At 43.3% G+C, this 22,704-nt stretch overlaps 1 protein-coding gene across 2 annotated transcripts; it reads right to left on the bottom strand.

Annotated features, from left to right (window-relative positions):
* Positions 1-460: 460 nt before the first annotated feature.
* washc4 (WASH complex subunit 4) lies at positions 461-21,064 on the bottom strand. Of its 2 annotated transcripts, none has more exons than XM_024390280.2 (30): positions 20,926-21,064; positions 20,158-20,297; positions 19,817-19,870; positions 19,479-19,544; positions 19,262-19,307; positions 19,089-19,156; positions 18,898-18,980; positions 18,566-18,712; positions 18,369-18,489; positions 17,857-17,980; positions 17,624-17,751; positions 14,920-15,080; positions 12,915-13,041; positions 12,690-12,815; positions 12,471-12,578; positions 12,155-12,301; positions 11,859-11,938; positions 11,583-11,688; positions 11,204-11,320; positions 9,029-9,197; positions 8,697-8,851; positions 7,752-7,826; positions 7,431-7,670; positions 7,043-7,218; positions 6,731-6,817; positions 6,467-6,614; positions 6,133-6,229; positions 5,670-5,866; positions 5,274-5,413; positions 461-1,915 (listed from the first exon to the last, which is right to left on the bottom strand). In XM_024390280.2, the coding sequence occupies exons 1-29, from the start codon at positions 20,984-20,986 to the stop codon at positions 5,303-5,305; spliced, it is 3,465 nt and encodes a 1,154-aa protein (XP_024246048.1). In that variant the 5' UTR covers positions 20,987-21,064; the 3' UTR covers positions 461-1,915; positions 5,274-5,302. The 2 variants fall into 2 exon arrangements, with proteins under 2 accessions (XP_024246048.1, XP_024245969.1); XM_024390201.2 differs by having other exon boundaries at positions 5,317-5,413.
* Positions 21,065-22,704: the final 1,640 nt, after the last annotated feature.

Raw genomic sequence — 22,704 nt, 5'->3', positions numbered from 1 at the left:
ATTTTACTTTTGATACTTAAGTATATTTAAAAGCAAATACTTTTAGACTATTATTCAAGTAGTATTTTACTTGGTGACTTTCACTCGAGTCATTTTCTATTAAGATATTTTTTTTACTAAAGTACGATGTTTGGGTACTTTTTCCAACACTGCTATCATGTAACATGACCAAGATTTGAACCTTTATTTGAAGCCTTTTACAGAAATTAGAATTACACCAAAAATGAAAACAAAGGTCTGAGGATGGTACTGGAACAATTTACATAAAAAGGGGACAGTTTGAAAAAAAGCTTTGTAGAAAAGGTTCAAATCCAGGTCATGTGACATGATTGCCCAAAACACAGGACTCTATGACATCATGACTTGGCATGTTCAAAGACCCTGCTTTAACAGATGAAATACTCAGCAGACAGGGCTATCAAGCACACATATCAAAACCATATTAGCAGTACCATTGGTAGACAATAAAACAAGTCCTTTACTAACATGACAGCATGCAACAAGGAAACATAGATCTTTATGATGATACAGGAACCCTTTCTGTTTAAAGGAAAATATTGATTTGAACATAAAAGATTAAGTGCTTTGCGTCATAAAATGACATTGAGAAAAGCTCTAAATGGACTGTAACCAAATAGTAAAAGGAGTTGGTATTTTTTCTACTCGTCATTGTAGTTATGAAGTATCTTCTCAACCAGTATTTTATGTATAGAAACAAACACAATATCAGTTATCATTGAACAATCAAAAAGGCACCCTGGCCTGAACTTAAAGAAAATCACAATGGCAAGGAGTGAAATCCAATAGAATTTCATATAAACATAAAATGTCTACCAAGTCATGTCTGTCTTTGAAAACATTCATGAAGTCAAATGTGATGCACACACATAATATTCTATGGAGACATTACAGAGAATACAACTACCACAACAAATCACTCTTCTCTTCTGCAAGAACATCCAATTATCCTGTGTATTCATTCATTGTGATGCTCAACATTATACGGACAAAGGCTACGATGTCAGCACTGCAGAAGAGGAAGCAGACATGTTAGGATTTAGAATCAGATTTAGGATCAGCATTATGTCTAAGGACAAAAAGTGGAAAGTAACATGTACACACACATACAAATCCATCAATGTAATTGATTACATCATCATCTCCCTGATATCAGGGTCATTAATTACAGAGCTGCTGATTTTATCATATCAAAATAATCTCTGGCATGTAATGCCACTTGACATCTAGTCTATTCAGGCTGATTAAACAGTCTGAAGACACACCTCTGTCTCATTATTTATTACAACCAATTAAATGTCGCCACAGAAAAGAAATAACATTTTGCCTGACATTAACTACTCATTCCCCCAAAATAAATGATAAGCAGTCCAGTTAACACCACAAAGTAGCTAATCCATACATACAGAGAAAGAGATCGACAAAAGAGAGAAAGAGCGAGTGTTTGAGAAAGAGATTACATTTTATTAACGATGAGACACCTCCATGGGGGCATAATCATGAGATGCTTCGCAGACATGGGACCAGAATTACATGAAGCAAATCATTACTAGAACCCTCTCTGCCTCTATCACCAGAGCCTCCCAGGACCAATCCAGAGCTTAAAAGGACCAGCAGTTCAGGGGCAAAGAATGGAATTTTCTACACCAGGGGGCTTCCATGTCTCTAAGAACACACTCCAGTCTTCAACTTTCCCTCTTGTGTCACAGGACATGACAGTAGTCTTCTGCCCTGTTTTCCCCCTCCTTGTGCTCCTCCAGTGGAGTACCCCTGTCATCCAGATTAGTCCCAGAACTGATATTTGAACTATGACCTAATGAACTCATGTGTGTCCCTTAGCAGTCCCTTAGAAGTTCAGAGCCATCTGTACATGTGGGCACTGCCTTGGCAGCCGCTTCTGAAAGACAGAAATAAAGACGGTCATTTTTACATAACATTATTCACCATTAGCTGATGGCATAACATCAGCTGATCTTCCTGTAAATTACATTGGTACTCTCTTTATAAAGCCACTATGCAAAACACAACCATCATTACATGAATATAAAATGTATTTCCACATGTCTCCTCAAAATATAAATAGTAATTATTCTATAAATTATTGATTGAGGAACAATCTGAGGAATGTGGCTATTTTTCTTGATTGTTGTTGTACCGATCTGATTTTGATTAAATTTTGTCTCATGAATTGTATGCGTAGGGCTGCCTTGTGAAAGAGACCCTGGTCTAAATGGCCACTCCCTGTTAAAAAAGGTCAAATAGAAAATTAAATAAAAACGATTGACCTCCCCCCAGTGAACCCTCCTCAAAAGGTCAAATGGGGGGGGGGGGCATATATTTGTTCTGTTTCACATGTACAAGTGTGTGGTGTGCAATTGAAATGTGTTTTTTTTGCATATCCAACTCCCCCGAGACACCCTTGGAGAGTTGTGTCATGGCTAGGGGTCAACCATTATTGACAACGACCCTGGAGCAATTAAATCAAATAAATTGTTATATGTCACATGTGCTGTATACAACAGGTGTAGACCTTACAGTGAAACGCTTACTTACAAGCCCTTAACCAATAATGCAGTAAAAAAAATATAAAAAATAAAAAATAAAAAAAGAGATAAGAATAACAAATAATTAAAGAGCAGCAGTAAATAACAATAGCGGGGCTATATACAGGGGGTACCGGTACAGAGTCAATGTCAATGTGCAGGGGCACCGGTGTCGAGGTAATATGTACATGTAGGTAGAGTTACTAGTGACTACGCATAGATAATAACAGAGAGTAGCAGCAGCATTCCGGGGAGGTGGGCAATGCAAATAGTCTGGGTAGCCATTTGATTAGCTGTTCAGGAGTCTTATGGCTTGGGGGTAGAAGCTATTTAGGAGCCTATTGGACCTAGGACTTGGCACTCCGGTATTGCTTGCCTTGTAGTAGTAGAGAGAACAGTCTATGACTAGGGTGGCTGGAGTCTTTGACAAACTTTAGGGCCCTCCTCTGACACTGCCTGGTATAGAGGTGCTGGATAACTGTAAGCTTGGCCCTGGTGATGTACTGGGCCGTACGCACTACCCTCTGTAGTGCCTTGAGGTCGGAGGCCGAGCAGTTGTCCTACCAGGCAGTGGTGCAACCCGTCAGGATGCTCTCAATGGTACAGCTGTAAAAACTTGAGGATCTGAGGACCCATGCCAAACCTTTTCAGACTAATGAGGGGGAATAGGTTTTGTCGTGCCCTCTTCAGGGCTGTCTTGGTGTGCTTGGACTGTGGTAGTTTGTTGGTGATGTGGACGCCAAGGAACTTGAAGCTCTCAACCTGCTCAACAGCCCCGTCGATGAGAATGGGGCATGCTCGGTCCTCCTTTTCCTGTAGTCAACAATGCTCTCCTTTGTCTTTCCTGTAGTCCACAATGACCTCCGCCCTATAGGCTGTCTCATCGTTGTCAGTGATCAGGAAGTTCAGGATCCAGAGGGAGGATTGCAGAGGAAGTCCCAGGGTCCTTAGCTTAGTGATGAGATTTGAGGGCACTATGGTGTTGAACGCTGAGCTGTAGTCAATTAACAGCATTCTCTCATAAGCGTTCCTTTTGTCCAGGTGGGAAAGGGCAGTGTGGAGTACAATAGAGATTGCATCATCTGTGGATCTGTTGGTGCAGTATGCAAATTGGAGTGGGTCTAGGGTTTCTGGGATGATGGTGTTGATGTGAGCCATGACCAGCCTTTCAAAGCACTTCATGGCCACAGACGTGAGTGCTACGGGTTGGTAATAATTTAGGCAGGTTACCTTAGTGTTCTTGGGCACAGGGACTATGATGGTCTGCTTGAAACATGTTGGTATTACAGACTCAGACAGGGAGAGGTTGAAAATATCAGAAGACACTTGCCAGTTGGTCAGCGCATGCTCAGAGAACAAGTCCTGGTAATCCGTCTGGCCCTGCGGCCTTGTGAATGTTAACCTATTTGAAGGTCTTACTCACATTGGCTGCAGAGAGTGTGATCACACAGTCGTCTAGAACAGCTGATGCTTTCATGCATGTTTCAGTGTTACTTGCCTCAAAGCGAGCATAGAAGTAGTTTAGCTCGTCTAGTAGGCTCGTGTCACTGGGCAGCTCTCGGCTGTCCTTCCCTTTGTAGTCGGTAATAGTTTGCAAGCCCTGCCACCTCCGACGAGCGTCAGTGCTGGTGTAGTAGGATTCGATCTTTGTCCTATATTGAAGCTTTGCCTGTTTGTTGGTTCGTCGGAGGGCATAGCGGGATTTCTTATAAGCTTCCGGGTTAGAGTCCCGCTCCTTGAAAGCGGCAGCCCTACCCTTTAGCTCAGTGTGTATGTTGCCTGTGATCCATGGCTTCTGATTGGGGTATGTACGTACAGTCACTGTGGAGACGACGTCCTCAATACACTTATTGATGAAGCCAGTGACTGATGTGTTGTACTCCTCAATGCCATCGGAAGAATCCTGGAACACATTCCAGTCTGTGCTAGAAAGCAGTCCTGTAGCTTAGCATCTGCTTCATCTGACATCATCTGCTGCTTCCTGCTTTAATTTTTTGCTTATAAGGAGGAATCAGGAGGATAGAATTATGGTCAGATTTGCCAAATGGAGGGCGAGGGAGAGCTTGGTACGTGTCTGTGTGTGGAGAAAAGGTGGTCAAGAATTTTTTTCCCCTCTGGTTGCACATTTAACATGCTGATAGAAATGAGCTAAAACTTATTTATGTTTCCCTGCATTAAAGTCCCCGGCCACTAGGAGCACAGCCTCTGGATTAGCGCGTTACTGTTTGCATATGGCGGTATACAGCTCATTGACTGCGGTTTTAGTGCCAGCATCAGTCTGTGGTGGTATGTCGACAGGTTAAAAAAAATACAGATGAAAACTCTAGGTAGATAGTGTGGTTTACAGCTTATCATGAGATACACTACCTCAGGCGAGCAAAACCTTGAGACTTCCTTTGATATCGTGGACCAGCTGTTGTTCACATATTAGCATAGGCCCCCGCCTGTCTTACCAGAGGCTGCTGTTCTGTCCTGCTGATAGAGTGTATAACCTGCCAGCTGTATGTTCTTAATGTCGTCGTTCAGCCACGACTCGGTGAAACATAAGATATTGCAGTTTTTAATGTCCCGTTGGTAGGACATACAGTGGGGAGAACAAGTATTTGAAACACTGCCGATTTTGCAGGTTTTCCTACTTACAAAGCATGTAGAGGTCTGTAATTTTTATCATAGGTACACTTCAACTGTGAGAGACGGAATCAAAAAAATTACATTGTTTGATTTTTAAGTAAATGCTGCCCTCATGACCCCTGACCTCTGTCCTTCCTCTCCTGGGTCTCCTCGGCGGCCGTCTTGTCAGCTCTGAAGAAGATCCGAGCGCTGCTCAAGGAGAAGTGAAGCAGTTCAAACTCCTGTAGGAGACAAGAGACGGGGCATTACTGATTGATTGGTTGGTTAAATTGATTATTTCAGTGTCTACACACAAAGCTGCCAAGCTCATATTCCCCTCCTCTCCTCTCCTCTCCTTTTGCAGCAGTAGGTAGGATACCCATTCCCCATAATCACTGGTCCAGGATCAGATATTGTCAAACCCTCATGATGGTCAAGGCTAGGACTTGACGTTGAATAATCTAACCCTAGATCGGAGGTCAGTGGTCAGCCATGTACCTGCAGGTAGATGTCCAGTCTCTTCTGGGTGAGGTTCATTGTCTGCAGGAGCTTCTCATCCTGACTGGTGGCCTGGACATTCTGCTCCTTCACCACAGCACTCATCTCCTTCATGTACTTCTCCCTGACCGCCTGGAACCAGTGGAGGGAGTCAAACTCCAAGTACTGGTCCAGCAGCTTAAGGATGTAGGCCACACCTGGGGCAGGAGAGTGGAGAGGAGAGGGAGGGGTAGGAGGGAGAGGAAGGGGTAGGAAGGAGAGGGAGGAAGGAGATGGGGGGATGGGGAGGGGTAGGAGGGAGAGGATGGAGAGTGTGGAGGAGGGTATGAGGGAGGAAGGAGAAAGAGCCGAGGTGAGAGTGAGATAACAACGATCAGTGAAAATCATCAACAACTAATGTGAAAGTTTTATCCTATCCTACTACATACAGTGATCTGTGAAAGATCATACCACACTGACTCACCCATGGCAAAGCCATCATCTGTGAAGGCTGCCCCTCCTTTGTTCTTCTTGTTGAGTTTCTCCTTGCAGCCAATGGAGTGCTCCACAAAATTCACCGTCTGAAGGAGAGAAAAGGAAAGGTTGTATAAGAGAAGGTATCTGCTGCTTCAGAACAGAAAGTTAGATGGACAGGGAGCGAGCGAGAGATAAACATAAAGGAGCGACGGATGGACAGACTGCTCACAGAGATGGGTGAGTGTCTGAAAGACAGATGAAGTGCTCAGACATGAGTGGGTGAAAGTTGAATAGAGAGATGAGTGAAAGAGATGAATAGAGAGAGGAGTGAAAGGACACACCAGAGGAGGTACGATCATGTAGAAGTTTCTCAGGTGCATGTTCTTGATGCTGCGGAACTCGGGGGCGAACACTCCCACCAGCATCTTGAAGTACTCTGTCCCCTCGGCAGAGTTACTGGTCAGATCTCCCAGCACAGAGTCCAGCAGGCTGAGAGGAAGACACATTCAGAAGAGATAAGAACACTTTATTTAGCCCATAGAGAGCAATTGTTTTGGTTAAAGCTGTGTGAATTGAAATACATCATCAGGTGCACACAAGCATACCTGGCAGCTTTCTGAGTCTCCTCTGAAAGCCCCTCCTCCTTCACCAGCTCCTCAAAGTTCACTATATCCTCCAGGTCAGGGACAAACCTGGGAAACACACAATACACAAGTGGGTTTATGGTTCACCATTTACTATAGAACTAGGTTACACACAACCCCCTTTACAGTACTACATCTCCAAAAATGACATTACCCATAACCCTTACAGCACTAAATCTCCAAACTTGGAAGAAACCTGGGAAACACAGTGTAGAACATTCCATATCTTAAAAATACTAGTTATAAATACTATCAATGCCCTGTGTTTGGTACCTGATGGCGCTGCTGCAACAGTGAAGTCCTCCAGAGCGGATCATGCGCACGTAGCCCATGGCATTACCGATCTGGCTAATCAGCTGTCTAAACTGGTCCAGGTAACTCTGCCCGTCTGGGGTGATGCCAAGCTTCCTGATGCCACGGTTAAACTTCTCTGCCCTCTCAAACGGGTACTAGATCAAACATAACACAGACATATAGATATGGCAATACAGTCAGAGGAAATGTCAGACTGGGAGCAACACTCCCGTTTGTTTTTAAAACCGGAGCCTTTTGTGACTAGTTCTTCTATTCCCTATAAGCTAAAGGGAAAGACTGGTCATGAATGTATGACTACACAACAGATTTTTCCACACAACTGAAGAGGTGAAGTGAGCCCCGTTACCTTCTGGTCTGACTGGTCTTTGGTCTCCCTGAAGAAGCGGATGTCTTTGATGAGTCTGGACTTTATGTGCTCGTCGTACATGAACTGACTGAAGATGTAGAACTTCTTCCTCAGGAACTGGTAGGTAAAGTTGACCGTGGTGTTCATGATGCCCGTGCCGTGTGTGCGGATGGAGTTGGCGATGTGGCGGATGTTGATGGTGTTTAGGTGCTTGTTGTTGCTCGTCTTCTCAATGAAGATCTGAGGGACAGACAGACTGGTGAGACAGACCGGTGAGACAGACAGGGATTGAGAGGATTGAGAGACAGAGACCGAGCTTACCTGGTTGTTGAGGTTGTAGAGATAGCGGGATACAAACACATGGATGTTCCTCATGATCTCCAACACATCCAGTCCCTGGCCAGAGCAAAAGGACACTTAGGCCAGGATTCAATCAAATAGCGCTGTGCCGACTATTCGCCATTGTTAGATTCTGGGTTAAACTTGGAACATTGTTATACTCAGCAGTATAGTATCTGAGGAGTGAAAGAGACTGTTTTTTACATCAGAAGTTAATGGTTATCTGTAGGAGCCAGATGGCTTTGGAATGTGTTGGGTGGACGGGAGGAAGTCCCAGGGTTGCTAGAGGGGATACGGGTGGAGATCTTTGGATAAGGCATCAAATCAAATCAAAATCAAATCAAATCCAATTTATTTATATAGCCCTTCGTACATCAGCTGATATCTCAAAGTGCTGTACAGAAACGCAGCCTAAAACCCCAAACAGCAAGCAATGCAGGTGTAGAAGCACGGTGGCTAGGAAAAACCCGCTAGAAAGGCCAAAACCTAGGTGTTCAAGCTTGGAGGGGGTTGAGGTCAGGTCAGATTCCCTTAAGGGAGAAACAATGGTTTATTACCCTATCACTTTGTCTTCCTGTCGAACCATAAAAGATGTAAGGATTGGAGAGAAGGAGAAGAGCCTAAATTGGAGTAATATACTTGTGTTGGTGGAAACATGTTGTCTGAATGCAGCTGTATTGACCCTCTGGGAAGAATTATACTTGGTTAATCTTTCATAATGTCCGTTGAGTGTTCCACTCTGAGAATTAGAACCTAACACCATTTAAAAGGTCATTTCCGATTGAGCCGACATAGCCTAGGTAGCTTTTACCATGAATACAGTCTCCGGCGAATGAGGGAACATTGCGTTTAAAGGGTGCATAGCCAGAAAAGCCACTCGGATTGAATCCTGGCTTCAGCAGACTTCATCAAATGACACACACACACCTGTTCAAGGGTCTGGCTGGGTAGATGTGCCTCTGTCATCATGAGTCCGTAGCGCTGTGTTGCCAGGTTCCTCATCTCGCTGTAGGTGGCCCAGTCATGCAGAGCCACTGTGGTTAGGTTATAGAACGTCTTATCCAGGTAGTGGGTCACATAGGCTGTGAGGACGACACACACACGGAGAGACATACTCTGAGACAAAGACACACAAATATGCATAGAATAGACTGAACACACATCTTGGTAAAGGACTTGCAAAACCACGCACCCACCACACACGCAAACACACCACAGTGCTGTATCCCAGGGGCCCATCCAGTGCAGTGCGTAGCTACCTTTAATGTGTATGAAGCGGTTGAAGAAGCGGATGGGTTTGAGGTAGAAGAAGTGGGCCAAGTCCTTCATGCCCACCTTGAAGGGGTTCCTGTCGTCCAGCTTCAGGTGTGTGTGGACAGACAGACGCAGGTCCTTCTCTATCTCTTTACACAGCTTGTCCAACAGATGCTGAGAGGAGAAAGGGATGAAGGGAGGGAGGTGGAGGGTGAGATTTATACAGGGAATAGATATACAGGACCAGTCAAAGGTTTGGACACACCTACTCATTTAAGGGTTTTCTTTATTTGACTATTTTCTACATTGTAGAATAATAGTGAAGACATCAAAACTATGAAATAACACATGAATCATGTAGAAACCATGTTTCTGTTACTTGAACTCGGTGAAGTATTTGTTTGGGCTGCAGTCTGAGGTGCAGTTATTCTAATGAACTTCTGCAGATGATCCTCTGCAGCAGAGGTAACTCTGGGTCTTCCTTTCCTGTGGCGGGTCTCATGAGAGCCAGTTTCATCATAGTTGCTTGATGGTGGAAAGCTGTCATCAAGGCAAAGGGTGGCTACTTTGAAGAATCTCAAATATAAAATATATTTTGATTTGTTTAACACTTTTTTTGGTTTCTACATGATTCATGTGTTATTTCATAGTTTTGATGTCTTCACTATTATTCTACAATGTAGAAAATAGTACAAAGAAAGAAAGAAAAAAACAGGAATGAGTAGGTGTGTCAAACTTTTGACTGGTACTGTATAATTCATTCATTCATATATACACAGTGGCAAGAAAAAGTATGTGAACCCTTTGGAATTACCTGGATTTCTGCATAAATTGGCCATAAAATTTGATCCGATCTTCATCTAAGTCACAACAATAGGCAAACACAGTGTGCTTAAACTAATAACACACAAATTATTGTATTTTTCTTGTCTATATTGAATACATAATTTAAACATTCACAGTGCGGGTTGGAAAGACCCCTAGGCTAATGACTTCTCAAAAAGGTAATTGGTGTCAGTAGTCAACTAACCTGGAGTCCAATCAATGAGACGAGATTGGAGAGGTTGGCTAGAGCTGCCCTGCCCTATAAATAAAAAAAACTCACTAAATTTGAGTTTGCTATTCACAAGAAGCATTGTCTGATGTGAACCATGCCTGGAACAAAAGAGATCTCAGAAGACCTAAGATTAAGAATGGTTGACTTGCAAAATGCTGGAAAGGGTTACAAAAGTAGCTCTAAAAGCCTTGATGTTCATCATTCCATGTTAAGACAAATTATCTATAAAATGGAGGAAGTTCAACACTGTTGCTACTCTCCCTAGGAGTGGCTGTCCTGCAAAGATGACAGCAAGAGCACAACGCAGAATGCTCAATGAGGTTAAGACGAATCCTAGTGTCAGCTAGAGACTTACAGAAATCTCTGGAAGATGGAAACATATCTTTTTGCGAGTCTACGATACGTAAAACACTAAACAAGAATGGTGTTCATGGGAGGACACCACAGAAGAAGCCACTGATGTACAAAAAAAGGCACAGCACACCAACATCAAAACCTCATCCTAACTGTAAAGTATGGTGGAGGGAGCATCATGGTTTGGGGCTGCTTTGCTGCCTCAGGGCCTGGGCAGCTTGCTATCATTGACGGAAAAATGTATTCTGAAGTTTATCAAGACATTTTGCAGGAGAATGTAAGGCTATCTGTCGGTGAATTGAAGCAACCCGATTGAGATGCTGTGGCATGACCTCGAGAGCGGTTCACACCAGACATCAAGAACATTGCTGAACTGAAACAGTTTTGTAAAGAGGAATGGTCCAAAATTCCTCCTGACCGTTGTGCAGGTCTGATCCGCAACTACAGAAAACATTTGGATGAGGTTATTGCTGCCAAAGGATGGTCAACCAGTTATTAAATCCAAGGGTTCACATACGTTTTGCATCCTGCACTGTGAATGTTTACACAGTGTGTTCAATAAAGACATTAAAATGTATAATTGTTTATGTGTTCTTACTTTAAGCAGACTGAGTTTGTCTATTGTTGTGACTTAGATGAAGATCACATTTTATGACCAATTTATGCAGAAATCCAGGTAATTACAATTGCCACTGTGTGTGTATGTATATATATATTTTTAAAGCTACCTCTCCTCTCAGTTGCTACTCCCTCCCTCTTCCCTCCTCACCTCATTGAACACCTCCATGATCTCTGTGTCGTAGCTCTCCAGTAGCTGGTCACATGACTCCATGTGTTTGGCGTGAAGCATGGTGGGTACACTGTCCCTCAGGGCGCTGAACATGTACTGCACGAGCAATCATAAACAGTCACAGGTAGGAGTGACAGCAGGACCGGCGAAACATATCCAACGACCAGGATAAGGGATAGCCAAGGGGACCAATCAATGCATCAAAAGTGACAACAGGAACCAATGAGAAGCAGAACAGCGAGCTACATAATGGTAGAGAAGTGCTGGCAGTTGATAATGTTTATGGGTAGTATGTTATGAAAGTGAGAGTAAGGATATCGCTTGAAGCTGAGAGAATAGAGGCGTGTTCAGTGCTTACGTGTATCCGTGCAGCATCTACAGCGTGGTCATACACATCATCCAGGTAGATGGGAAATACAGCCCTGTGCCAGTATAGGAAACTACAGTCACACTGGACCTTCACCCTGATCAGAGAACAGTGATATATTAGATACCGGTACATCACATTCATATATTTACGTTTATCAAAAAAACAGTTTTCCTGTTTTTTTTAGTTTGCTTATATAGAACTGAATACTTGTGTTAGGCATTAGCTATAGGACCTAGGCTTTATCGGGCAGTGTGTTCCCCTCACCTCTCCTTGAGCTCACTGATCAGGTCCAGCTTCTTTAGCACCAACTGCAGCGGGAGCAGCTCCTCGTCTTTGAAGGTTTTCTGGAAGAATTTGGAGGAAGTTACCATTGCAACATAACCTTCAGTTCACGTAAATATTTTCACCAAATTCCCAGTTGGAAGATTCCTGGATTTTCTGCTCATTCCCTCCGGATTCTAGGAATATTCTAACTGGGATTCTTGGAAACCCTGGAAATTTGTAGAAAATTACCAGAATTTTGCAACCCTAGGCAGCAGAAACTTGAATAATGGTCATACCATCTGTGTTCCCACACTGAGGGCCAGGGAGACCACTAGGCGACGCTCTTTAGTGCTGGGCCCATTGAGAGCGTTCTCTGCCATCACCAGAGATGACAGCACATCCAGACGCTGCTCGCTGTACTTCTTGTCAGAGATCACCCTTTTCTACAGAAGAGAAACATATTCAAACTAATGGGAGAAATGATATAAATGTATTTCTTTGTCAGATGTGAATATGAGGTGTATAAATGTTGCAGTTCTGTAATCCACTGCGTGTAAATTGAATTTCCCTACACAAAAAAAGATCCCGAATTGAGATGAGAGTAGTGTTTACCTTAGCGGTGCCAATGGAGTTGAGGGCCTGGGACTGCAGGTGCTGGGTTATGTGGGAGACAGAGTCAGCCACCACCATGGACCGCCTGTGGAACGTGTGCTCCACTGCCTGACCAGGGAGGAAGTGACATCACACCTCATTAAATTGTTGTGTTTGATACATTCACAATGTTTCATCTACAATTATTTATCACAATGCACAACAAATTAGCACACACACCTTGAGCAGCTCAACCAGTCTACAGAGGGCTTTGACGGAGGCCTTGGTCATGGGTCTCTGCATGGACATGTACAGGTTCATGGTAGTCTTAATGATGGTGCCGATACTGTAGGCATACAGGATACCCTGCAGGGGAGACATGGAAAATAATATATTACATAAAATCATCCCCCTGGTACCGTTTGAGCAGTTTCTGAATGGTTAGTTAATAACGTCAGTCCACACCTGCACAAAGACGTTACATCTACTACTGAGGTCCTCTGACAGTTTGTCGTTGCGCTGCTCCTTCGACGAGATGGCCTCCATTTTCATCATCCAGGACGTCACAAACACATAGTAAGACTGAACATCCCTGACAGGGAGAGATAAATCATACATGTACATTACCAGTTAAAAGTAACTCATTCAAGGGTTTTTCTTTATTTGACTATTTTCTACATTGTAGAATAAAAGTGAAAACATCAAAACTATGAAATAACAGATATGGAATTATGAAGTAAGCAAAAACATTTAAAATAAAATGTGTTCAACAAATCAAAATATATTTCATATTTGAGATTCTTCAAAGAAGCCACACTGTCTTGATGACAACTTTGCACACTCTTGGCATTCTCTCAACCAGCTTCATGAGGTAGTCACCTGGAATGCTTTTCCAACCGTATTGAAGGAGTTTTCATATATGCTGGGCACTTGTTGGCTGCTTTTCCTTCACTCTGCGTACAACTCATCCCAAACCATCTCAATTGGGTTGAGGTCGGATGATTGTGGAGGCCAGGTCATCTGATGCAGCACTCCATCACTCTCCTTCTTGTTCAAATAGCCCTTACACAGTCTGGAGGTGTGTGTTGGGTCATTGTCCTGTGGAAAACCAAAGGATCGTCCCACTAAGCGCAAACCAAATGGGATGGCATATCACTGCAGAATGTTGTGGTATCCATGCTGGTTAAGTGTGCCTTCAATTCTAAATAAATCACAGACAGTGTCACCAGCAAAGCACCCCAAGACCATCACACCTCCTCCATGCTTCACGGTGGGAACCACACATGCGGAGATCATCCGTTCACCTATTCTGCGTCTCACAAAGACACGGCGTTTGGAACCAAAAATCTAAAATTTGGACTCATCAGAACAAAGGACAGATTTCCTGCGATCTAATGTCCATTGCTCGTGTTTCTTGGCCCAAGCAAGTCATTTGTGTCCTTTAGTAGTGGTTTCTTTGAAGAAATTCAACCATGAAGCACTGATTCACGCGGTCTACTCTGAACAGTTGATGTTGAGATGTGTCTGTTACTTGAACTCTGTGAAGCATTATTTGGGCTGCAATCTGATGTGCAGTTAATTGCCGATTTCTGAGGCTGGTAACTCTAATGAACTTATCCTCTGCAGCAAATCAAACTTTATTTGTCACGTGCGCCGAACATAACAAGTGTAGACCTTACCATGAAATGCTTACTTACAAGCCCTTAACCAACAGTGCAGTTCAAGAAATAAGGTAACTCAAGCACAGGTAACTCTGGGACCTTTCCTGTGGCAGTCCTCATGAGAGCCAGTTTCAGCATAGGGCTTGATGGTTTTTGCGACTGCACTTGAAGAAACTTTCAAATTCTTGAAATTTTCCAGATTGACTGACCTTCATGTCTTAAAGTAATGATGGACTGTCGTTTCTCTTTGCTTATTTGAGCTGTTCTTGCCATAATATGGACGTGGTCTTTTACCAAATAGGGCTATCTTCTGTATACCCCCACTACCTTGTTACAAAACAACTGATTGGCTCAAACACATTAAGGAAAGAAATTCCACAAATGTACTTTTAACAAGGCACACCTGTTAATTGAAATGCATTCCAGGTGACCACCTCATGAAGCTGGATGAGAGAATGCCAAGAGTGTGCAAAGCTGTCATCAAGGCAAAGGGTGGCTTCTTTGAAGAATCTCAAATTTAAAAAAATATTTAGATTTGTTTAAAACTTTATTTGGTTACTACATGATTCCATATATGTTACTTCATAGTTTTGATGTCTTCACTATTATTCCACGATGTAGAAATTAGACAAAATAAAGAAAAACCCTGGAATGAGTACGGTAGGTGTGTTCCAACTTTTGACTGGTACTGTATATGTTAACTCAGAGGACACAGGAAACAGACTATGACTCCCCTCATGTTCAACTGTAATCTAGGGTTTAAAGCAAAACATATCTTGTAAATGTGATGGACTGCCTGATGGACCTACTTGGTGAGAGTCTGTGCTCTCTGCTGCAGATATGTGTCTCTCTGTGCTCTAACGCTCTGAACACTCTTCTTGTCCATAAGCTTGGCTGCAGCCGGGACCTTGGCCATGAGGAAGGTGTCAGGGAACCAGATGATGTTAGACGTCAGAGTCACTGCAGGCACCTGAGGGGAGAGGATGAGAAGGGAGAGACCGGGAAAGATGTGAGAGAGAGGATGAGAAGGGAGAGACCGGGAAAGATGTGAGAGAGAGGATGAGAAGGGAGAGACCGGGAAAGATGTGAGAGAGAGGATGAGAAGGAGAGACCGGGAAAGATGTGAGAGGGAGAGAAAGGAGAGACCGGGAAAGATGTGAGAGAGAGGATGAGAAGGGAGAGACCGGGAAAGATGTGAGAGAGAGGATGAGAAAGGAGAGACCGGGAAAGATGTGAGAGAGAGGATGAGAAAGGAGAGACCGGGAAAGATGTGAGAGAGAGGATGAGAAAGGAGAGACCGGGAAAGATGTGAGAGAGAGGATGAGAAAGGAGAGACCGGGAAAGATGTGAGAGAGAGGATGAGAAAGGAGAGACCGGGAAAGATGTGAGAGAGAGGAGAGAAAGGAGAGACCGGGAAAGATGTGAGAGAGAGGATGAGAAAGGAGAGACCGGGAAAGATGTGAGAGAGAGGATGAGAAAGGAGAGACCGGGAAAGATGTGAGAGAGGATGAGAAAGGAGAGACCGGGAAAGATGAGAGAGAGGATGAGAAAGGAGAGACCGGGAAAGATGTGAGAGAGGATGAGAAAGGAGAGACCGGGAAAGATGTGAGAGAGGATGAGAAAGGAGAGACCGGGAAAGATGTGAGAGAGAGGGAGAGAAAGGAGAGACCGGGAAAGATGTGAGAGAGAGGATGAGAAAGGAGAGACCGGGAAAGATGTGAGAGAGGATGAGAAAGGAGAGACCGGGAAAGATGTGAGAGAGAGGATGAGAAAGGAGAGACCGGGAAAGATGTGAGAGAGAGGATGAGAAAGGAGAGACCGGGAAAGATGTGAGAGAGGGATGAGAAAGGAGAGACCGGGAAAGATGTGAGAGAGAGGATGAGAAAGGAGAGACCGGGAAAGATGTGAGAGAGGAGAGAAAGGAGAGACCGGGAAAGATGTGAGAGGGAGAGAAAGGAGAGACCGGGAAAGATGTGAGAGGGAGAGAAAGGAGAGACCGGGAAAGATGTGAGAGGGAGAGAAAGGAGAGACCGGGAAAGATGTGAGAGGGAGAGAAAGGAGAGACCGGGAAAGATGTGAGAGGGAGAGAAAGGAGAGACCGGGAAAGATGTGAGAGGGAGAGAAAGGAGAGACCGGGAAAGATGTGAGAGGGAGAGAAAGGGGAAAGGATTGAGAAGGGTTAAACCACCGCACTCCCACAAGATTAAAATACCTAACAAAAATAAAACGCAACATGCAACAATTTCAAAGGTTTTACTGAGTTACAGTTCATATAAGGAAATCCGTTAATAGAAATCAATTCATTAGGCCCTAGTCTATGGATTTCACACGACTGGGAATATAGATATGGATCAGAAAACCAGTCCAGGCTGTTGATTGTGGCCTGTGGAATGTTGTCCCACTCCTCTTCAATGGCTGTGCGAAGTTGCTGGATATTGGAGGGAACTGGAACACTCTGTCGTACATGTCGATCCAGAGCATCTCAAACATGGTCAATGGGTAACATGTCTGGTGAGTATGCAGGTCATGGAAGAACTGGGACATTTTCAGCTTCCAGGAATTATGTAAAGATCCTTGCGACATGGGGCAGTGCATTATCATGCTGAAACATAAGGTGATTGTGACGGATGACTGGCACGACGCCGAACTGTAGTCAGGTCAAGACCCTGGTGAGGATGACAAGCATGCAGATGAGCTTCCCTGAAACGGTTTCTGACAGTTTGTGCAGAAATTCTTCGGATGTGCAAACCCACAGTTTCATCAGCTGTCTGGGTGGCTCGTCACACACCAAACTGCAGGTGAAGAAGCCGGATGTGGAGGTCCTGGGCTGGCGTAGTTTCACATGGTCTGCAGTTGTGAATGTAATGTTTATTTATTTAACAAGGCAAGTCAGTTATTTATAATGACAGCCTACCAGGGAACAGTGGGTTAAGTGCCTTGTTCAGGGGCAGAATGACAGATTTGACCTTGTCAGCTCAGGGAATCGATCCAGCAACCTTTCGGTTACTGGCCCAATGCTCTAACCACTAGGCTACCTGCCGCGACATTCCTGCAGTCAGCATACCAATTACACACTCCCTCAATTTGAGACATCTGTGGCAAAATGTAAAATTTGAGATTGTCTTTTTATTGTCCTCAGCACAAGGTGCACCTGTGTAATGATCATGCTGTTTAATCAGCTTCTTGATATGCCACACCGGTCAGGTGGATAGATTATCTTTGCAAAAGAGAAATGCTCACCAACAGGGATGTAAACAAATTTGTCCAGAATAATTTGAGAGAAATAAGCTTTTTGTGCATATGGAACCTTTCTAGGATATTTTACTTCAGCTCGTGAAACATGGGACCAACACTTTACATGTTGCATTCATATTTTAGTTCAGTGTAGAAAGAGGGGGAATCTAATCGCAACTACTATGATGTGTTGCTAATATGTCTATGTTGCGTTTATATTTTTGTTCAATGTATGTTCACACACAAATTCAACTACAGAACCTGAAGTCAAACACACACCTTTTTGCAGATGTCTAGAAGGGCTTTGTAGAGTTTCTTGTCGACTGTTCTGAAGATGTGAAAGTGAAGAACGTAAAGTCCACAGACCCCAGCATACTTATCCCTCTGGTCTATCTCTGAGGGCTCACCTAAAACAGACCCCAGACACACTAACTAAATATACACATCAGATTTCAAGCTTAATTTTCTGTCCAGTAAACAACGCTGAAATGTGTTGGACCAAAGAGACTGACCGATCTTTGACTCCACGTTGGTGAATATGGTGCGGATGTTGAGGGCAAACTCCTCAGCGAAGGCACTGTTTTTAGAGACCGACACTCCCTCTCCTGGGTCGTCAAACCTCTGCTCCACACACGCCTGGCCAGCACACACAGACAGATGGGTGAGTTCAGGAGTAGTAGTTGTACCCCCTTTCAGCAAGGTGTTCAGAAACTAAATCTGAAACCTTCATGCATATTCAAATAACATTTTATTTGTCACATGCACCGAATACAACCGGTGTAGACCTTACAGTGAAATGCGTACTTACAAGCCCTTAACCAACAATGCAGTTTTAAGAAAAATAGGTATTAAGTAAAAATAGCAGTAGCGAGGCTATATACAAGGGGTACCGGTACAGAGTCGATGTGCGGGGGGCACAGGTTAGTCAAGGTAATATGTACATGTAGGCATATTGAATGAGACCCAAGTCACCTTCACCAGGAAGTGATGCCACCAACATGAAACCACTGAAGGGCGTACCCACCTGGAATATCATGCCGTCCAGCAGCTGTCCCTCTAGCTTAAAAAGCAGCTTCTCAAACGGCTTCAGCTTCTCCTCTGGGATGGCAAACTTCCCAGGGTTATGATGCACTGACTTCAGTAACCTAGGAAGGAAGAGGGACTAAATAAATGTATCTCCTTTATCTTTCTGTATATCATCATGTATCGGTGTGTTTGTACCTCTTGTACATCTTCCAGTGGTCTTTCAGGGTGCCGTGATTCTCCATGATCTCATCCAGAGTGAGCAGAACCACCAACAGCTCCCCCAGGTGCTCATACACTGTCTGAAAATGAACTCCGGACGACTCAATGATTTTTGTGACTCCCCTGAAAGATGAATAACAGTAAAAAAAATAAAGCTCCAGTAAATGTGTGTGTGTCTGTATGGGTGAGTGTGTGTCTGTATGTCAGCATGGGTGAGTGTGTATGTGCGTGTGTGTCTGCATGGGGGTGCATATGTGCTTCTCCACATGAGATTTGGTTCTGGGTGCCAAGATGAGTCCATGTCTTACTTGTTGCTGTTGTAGAGCGCCGCCAGCTGATGGACAACGTTGACCACCACCTCAAAGCACCGCGACACAAAACAGGACAGCTCCTACAGCGGAGAATGAAGAGGAGAAATTGAGAGATAAAGGGAGGGACATTCCTAGAACTACAATAAATCTCCCCTGGGTAATTCCTCAGTTTTACTCTCACTACTGACCTGAAAGAAGGAGATGAACCGGCCCATCTGAACCTGTGACTCTCCTTCAACCACACAGCTGTCTGACACTGGAGCACACACACACACACACACACACACACACACACACACACACACAGTTAGACAAAAAATAACAATAATTCAATAAAGCTACATAAATCATAGATGATTACCTCCTTCACCATAGTACAGCAAGCCATTGTAAAACTTGATTTCCCCCTACAGAGGGAGACAAAGGCATATACAATACAGTAAGTTGTGTATATCAAAAGCTGTTGCAATGACTCGCTGCCAAGCAGACTTCCTGAAATATTTGCATGTGCAAACAACACACAGTGTGCAATTAAAGTTGAACAAGACCTTTAATCAATGAAGAAACATCAAGCTTACCTCATACTTCAGCTTTTTAACCTCACTGCAGAGGGCTGCATACACTGTAATGACTTTGTTCAGAACCTGTGGAGAGCAAAGACCAAAGGAATATCAACTCCACACTTGTACATTTGAGTTGCAATCTTAGACCCGTTCCCTTCTTAGTAAAATTGCAAGACTCCATTATGATCTCTTGGATCACAGCCAGCAAATTCATAGCATTGTGCTGCTAGGGATTTACAATACTTCCCTAACATAATAACATACATGAAACAAATATATTTCTGGCTTAATGAACTATTATTACAGTTTCATAATTCAAATGTCTGAGGAAAGTTTATCTTGGCTTCATTTACCTTGTTGTCAGTTTTAATCAGTTCCAACAACGAGGACTGTTCATATGGGAGAAGCTGAAAGAGGAAGAGTATCAAAAAATTGTTTTGTTTCATGTCCCCATAGAATCCACATAGAAGAATGGAGAATGGACATCGATAGAGCTGTCTGTTCTATTCATTCTATTATGGAGATCAACATCACTGAAGGTCACTTCAATCTAAGTCAACATGATCCCCAAGTCATGACACTGACTGCAGCCAAAACAAGAGCACTGGAAAACTGGCCCAGACTCAGTTCCAGCAGGACAATGTCTCTGGAAAGTTAACCTGGGTGAATGTCAGGATGAGAGAGGGAGAGATACCTTCAGGGCTATGGGGTCCAGGGTGAAGTCCCACACGTCTCCTATGGAGTCGTCGAGAGCGTCCTCAATGCCTTTCAGCTGAGAGGTGTACTCCTCCAGAAACTTCCCATAGTTCTTCTGCTGCACCTCCGTATGGATCTCTGGAGGGACAAACAGACAAGACATGATCATAAGATTAGCAGCCCAGCAATGTAAATCCGGAAGAAAGAGGATACACTTTGAATGCATTAGCTTTTAAGTTACAGCACTACTGTGATGCCTGTACTATAGCCTCCTGTCAACCACATGAATGAATTGCTAGCTGATGCGGAGGTGAGAGTTACGTGTCTAAGTTAGCTAGCTACGTGGCTAACATAATTGGTCGTTATTGCTTTTTTTAATGGGTTAAACGTGCACTATATCTTTCCTGAAAATCTAGCTGTGCGAGGCAATGGTTACCTAGATAATGAATTCAACATGACAGCCATGACGGCCTGTTGCTGGCCAGTATTGTGCAACAACAACACTAGGATTAGCAAGACGTTTAAACCAACCATCGCAAAATATAATAATTAGCTAGCTAACTTCTGACATTTGACAGGCGCTTTAACGTTCTCGTCTGGTAAGAAAACAAAAACATTGCAGCTCAGGCAAAGCGAAGCTGGGCCAGACAACTTGCTAACGTAGATCGCTAGCCACTCAAGCTAATATGCCTGGCTTCAAGCCCATGAGAATTTCACCAGTAAGCAAATCACACTTTTCTATCCGGATAGTTAAAAAGCTACTTACTCGTAGACCCATCATCAAATCTATCGAATTCCCAGTCAGGAGAAATCGCCTCCACCGCCATCGCAGTGCGATTGCTCCACTGATGTTAGCGGTAACCGTTGGAGAAAGTGAATGTGAATCTCATGATTTGCCCCATGACTTCAGGGTGTTTATGGGTAATGTAGTTTTTACAAAATACTGTACAGGTGCAGAGTTTCTAAACCTGTACTGTCTTTGGTACAGGTGTGTTGGGGATACTACTCAAATTGATATACACTGTGGTTATTCATGGACAATTACATATCCATACAACAATGAGAAATATGTTTTTTTGTCCTAAATGTATATCGCCTATTTTATTGTGTCATGATCATACCATAGGTTATTTAACACAATGGTATGAGATTATTAGGCCTACCAAAGATCCGTAGCCCCGGAGCGGTGGATGGGTAAAATCACTGGGGAAGCCAAGCCAAGCCAGTAAAAAGCCATACTACAACCTATGTTGTGATATTTGAGTTGTTTGCTCTATAAGCCATTTGTTCATACTCCACCGTTAAGGCTGTGACAACAAAAAGGCAGGGGTCTACTAAGCTATATGGAATTGTTTTAACAAGGTCATACCAAGGATCATTTAGCTAAATTATTTGATGAAACATTGAATTTGTCCTTACTGCTATTAGCCCATACAAACACATTGAATAACAGATTCATTACATGGAACAACACATTGTCCCCCCAACTAATCTAATATTTATTTCCATGTATTTAACCCTCCTGTTGTGTTCTGGTCAAATTGGACCAACTTACAAGTTTTCTCTCTGAAAAATGTTGTTAATTTAATCTGATTGTCATAAGGTTTCATGACTTTGTCCACACAGAGCATCTGAACACACAAAATACATTTAGATGATTTTCATAAATCATAAAAATAAATGTTTTATTTAACTTTTGTACACCTGTGGTGTTCCCAGTCAAAAATGACTGGTCGTTAGAAATAAATGGGTGAGACTACAACTACTGTATAAAATGTACAGGTGCATGTGTGTTTGAGCACACACACACACACCTCACTCCCCTTCTTGGCTTCCATGGCAACCTCCATGGGAACCTTTCCCCAATAGAATCTTTCCCCACGGGAACCACTCCTGTTGGCATTCCCACAAACAATCACAACATTGTTTCAATAATATATAGAACTTTTCTCACAGCTCTGGTAAATCAAGCTTTTTTGAGGCCTTGCTCACAATTCATTCTGTGGCAGCACAATGACCAAACGATATACTGTATGTGAGGCTCTTGATCATATCTTTGATCATGACACTGGTGAGGAGGAGAGAGGCCAGGAAACTGACAGTGAAGATGCTTTTCTCGCAGCTCTGGTATACTCAAAAACGAGATGTGTGAGCTCAGGTCAATGAGGCCTACAGGCCATAAATAGCAAATAGAAGTTCAAAACTTGTAATGTTCACAAGAACTTAAGTTGATAAAAAGATCTAACACAACATTAGGTGATAATATATGTATTATTATGGATTTATAATCAGCTATAATGGGGTGGTCATTTTGGACCGAGAACACAGAATTAATTAACATGAAACGAACACAACAGGAGGGTTAAACCCTTATTTTTGGCACTAAACTATCTCCATATATACTTCCATTAATTTTTAAAACTGGTATAGGGAGACCTTCAGACATGTCTTCTGGGGCATCCTAGAGCAAAACAACCGACGCGTAGATGTTCGTGAGAGACTCATCTTTCCAGAGGCACGTACAAACTAACAGTTTGTAGGCCGA

Source organism: Oncorhynchus tshawytscha, linkage group LG01 (genome assembly GCF_018296145.1).
Source record: "Oncorhynchus tshawytscha isolate Ot180627B linkage group LG01, Otsh_v2.0, whole genome shotgun sequence".
NCBI lineage: Eukaryota > Metazoa > Chordata > Actinopteri > Salmoniformes > Salmonidae > Oncorhynchus > Oncorhynchus tshawytscha.
Note: the sequence above shows the minus strand (reverse complement) of the source record. Positions and strands in the feature narration are given on the sequence as shown.

Coding starts and splice junctions, on each gene's coding strand:
- washc4 (XM_024390201.2), bottom strand. CDS start 20,986: ATGGCGGTGGAGGCGATTTCTCCTGACTGGGAATTCGATAGATTTGAT. Junction 7,827..8,696: donor CCAGCCAGACCCTTGAACAG/GTGTGTGTGTGT, acceptor TGCTCTGGCCAG/GGACTGGATGTGTTGGAGAT. Junction 5,867..6,132: donor AGATGATGGCTTTGCCATGG/GTGAGTCAGTGT, acceptor CTCCTGCCCCAG/GTGTGGCCTACATCCTTAAG.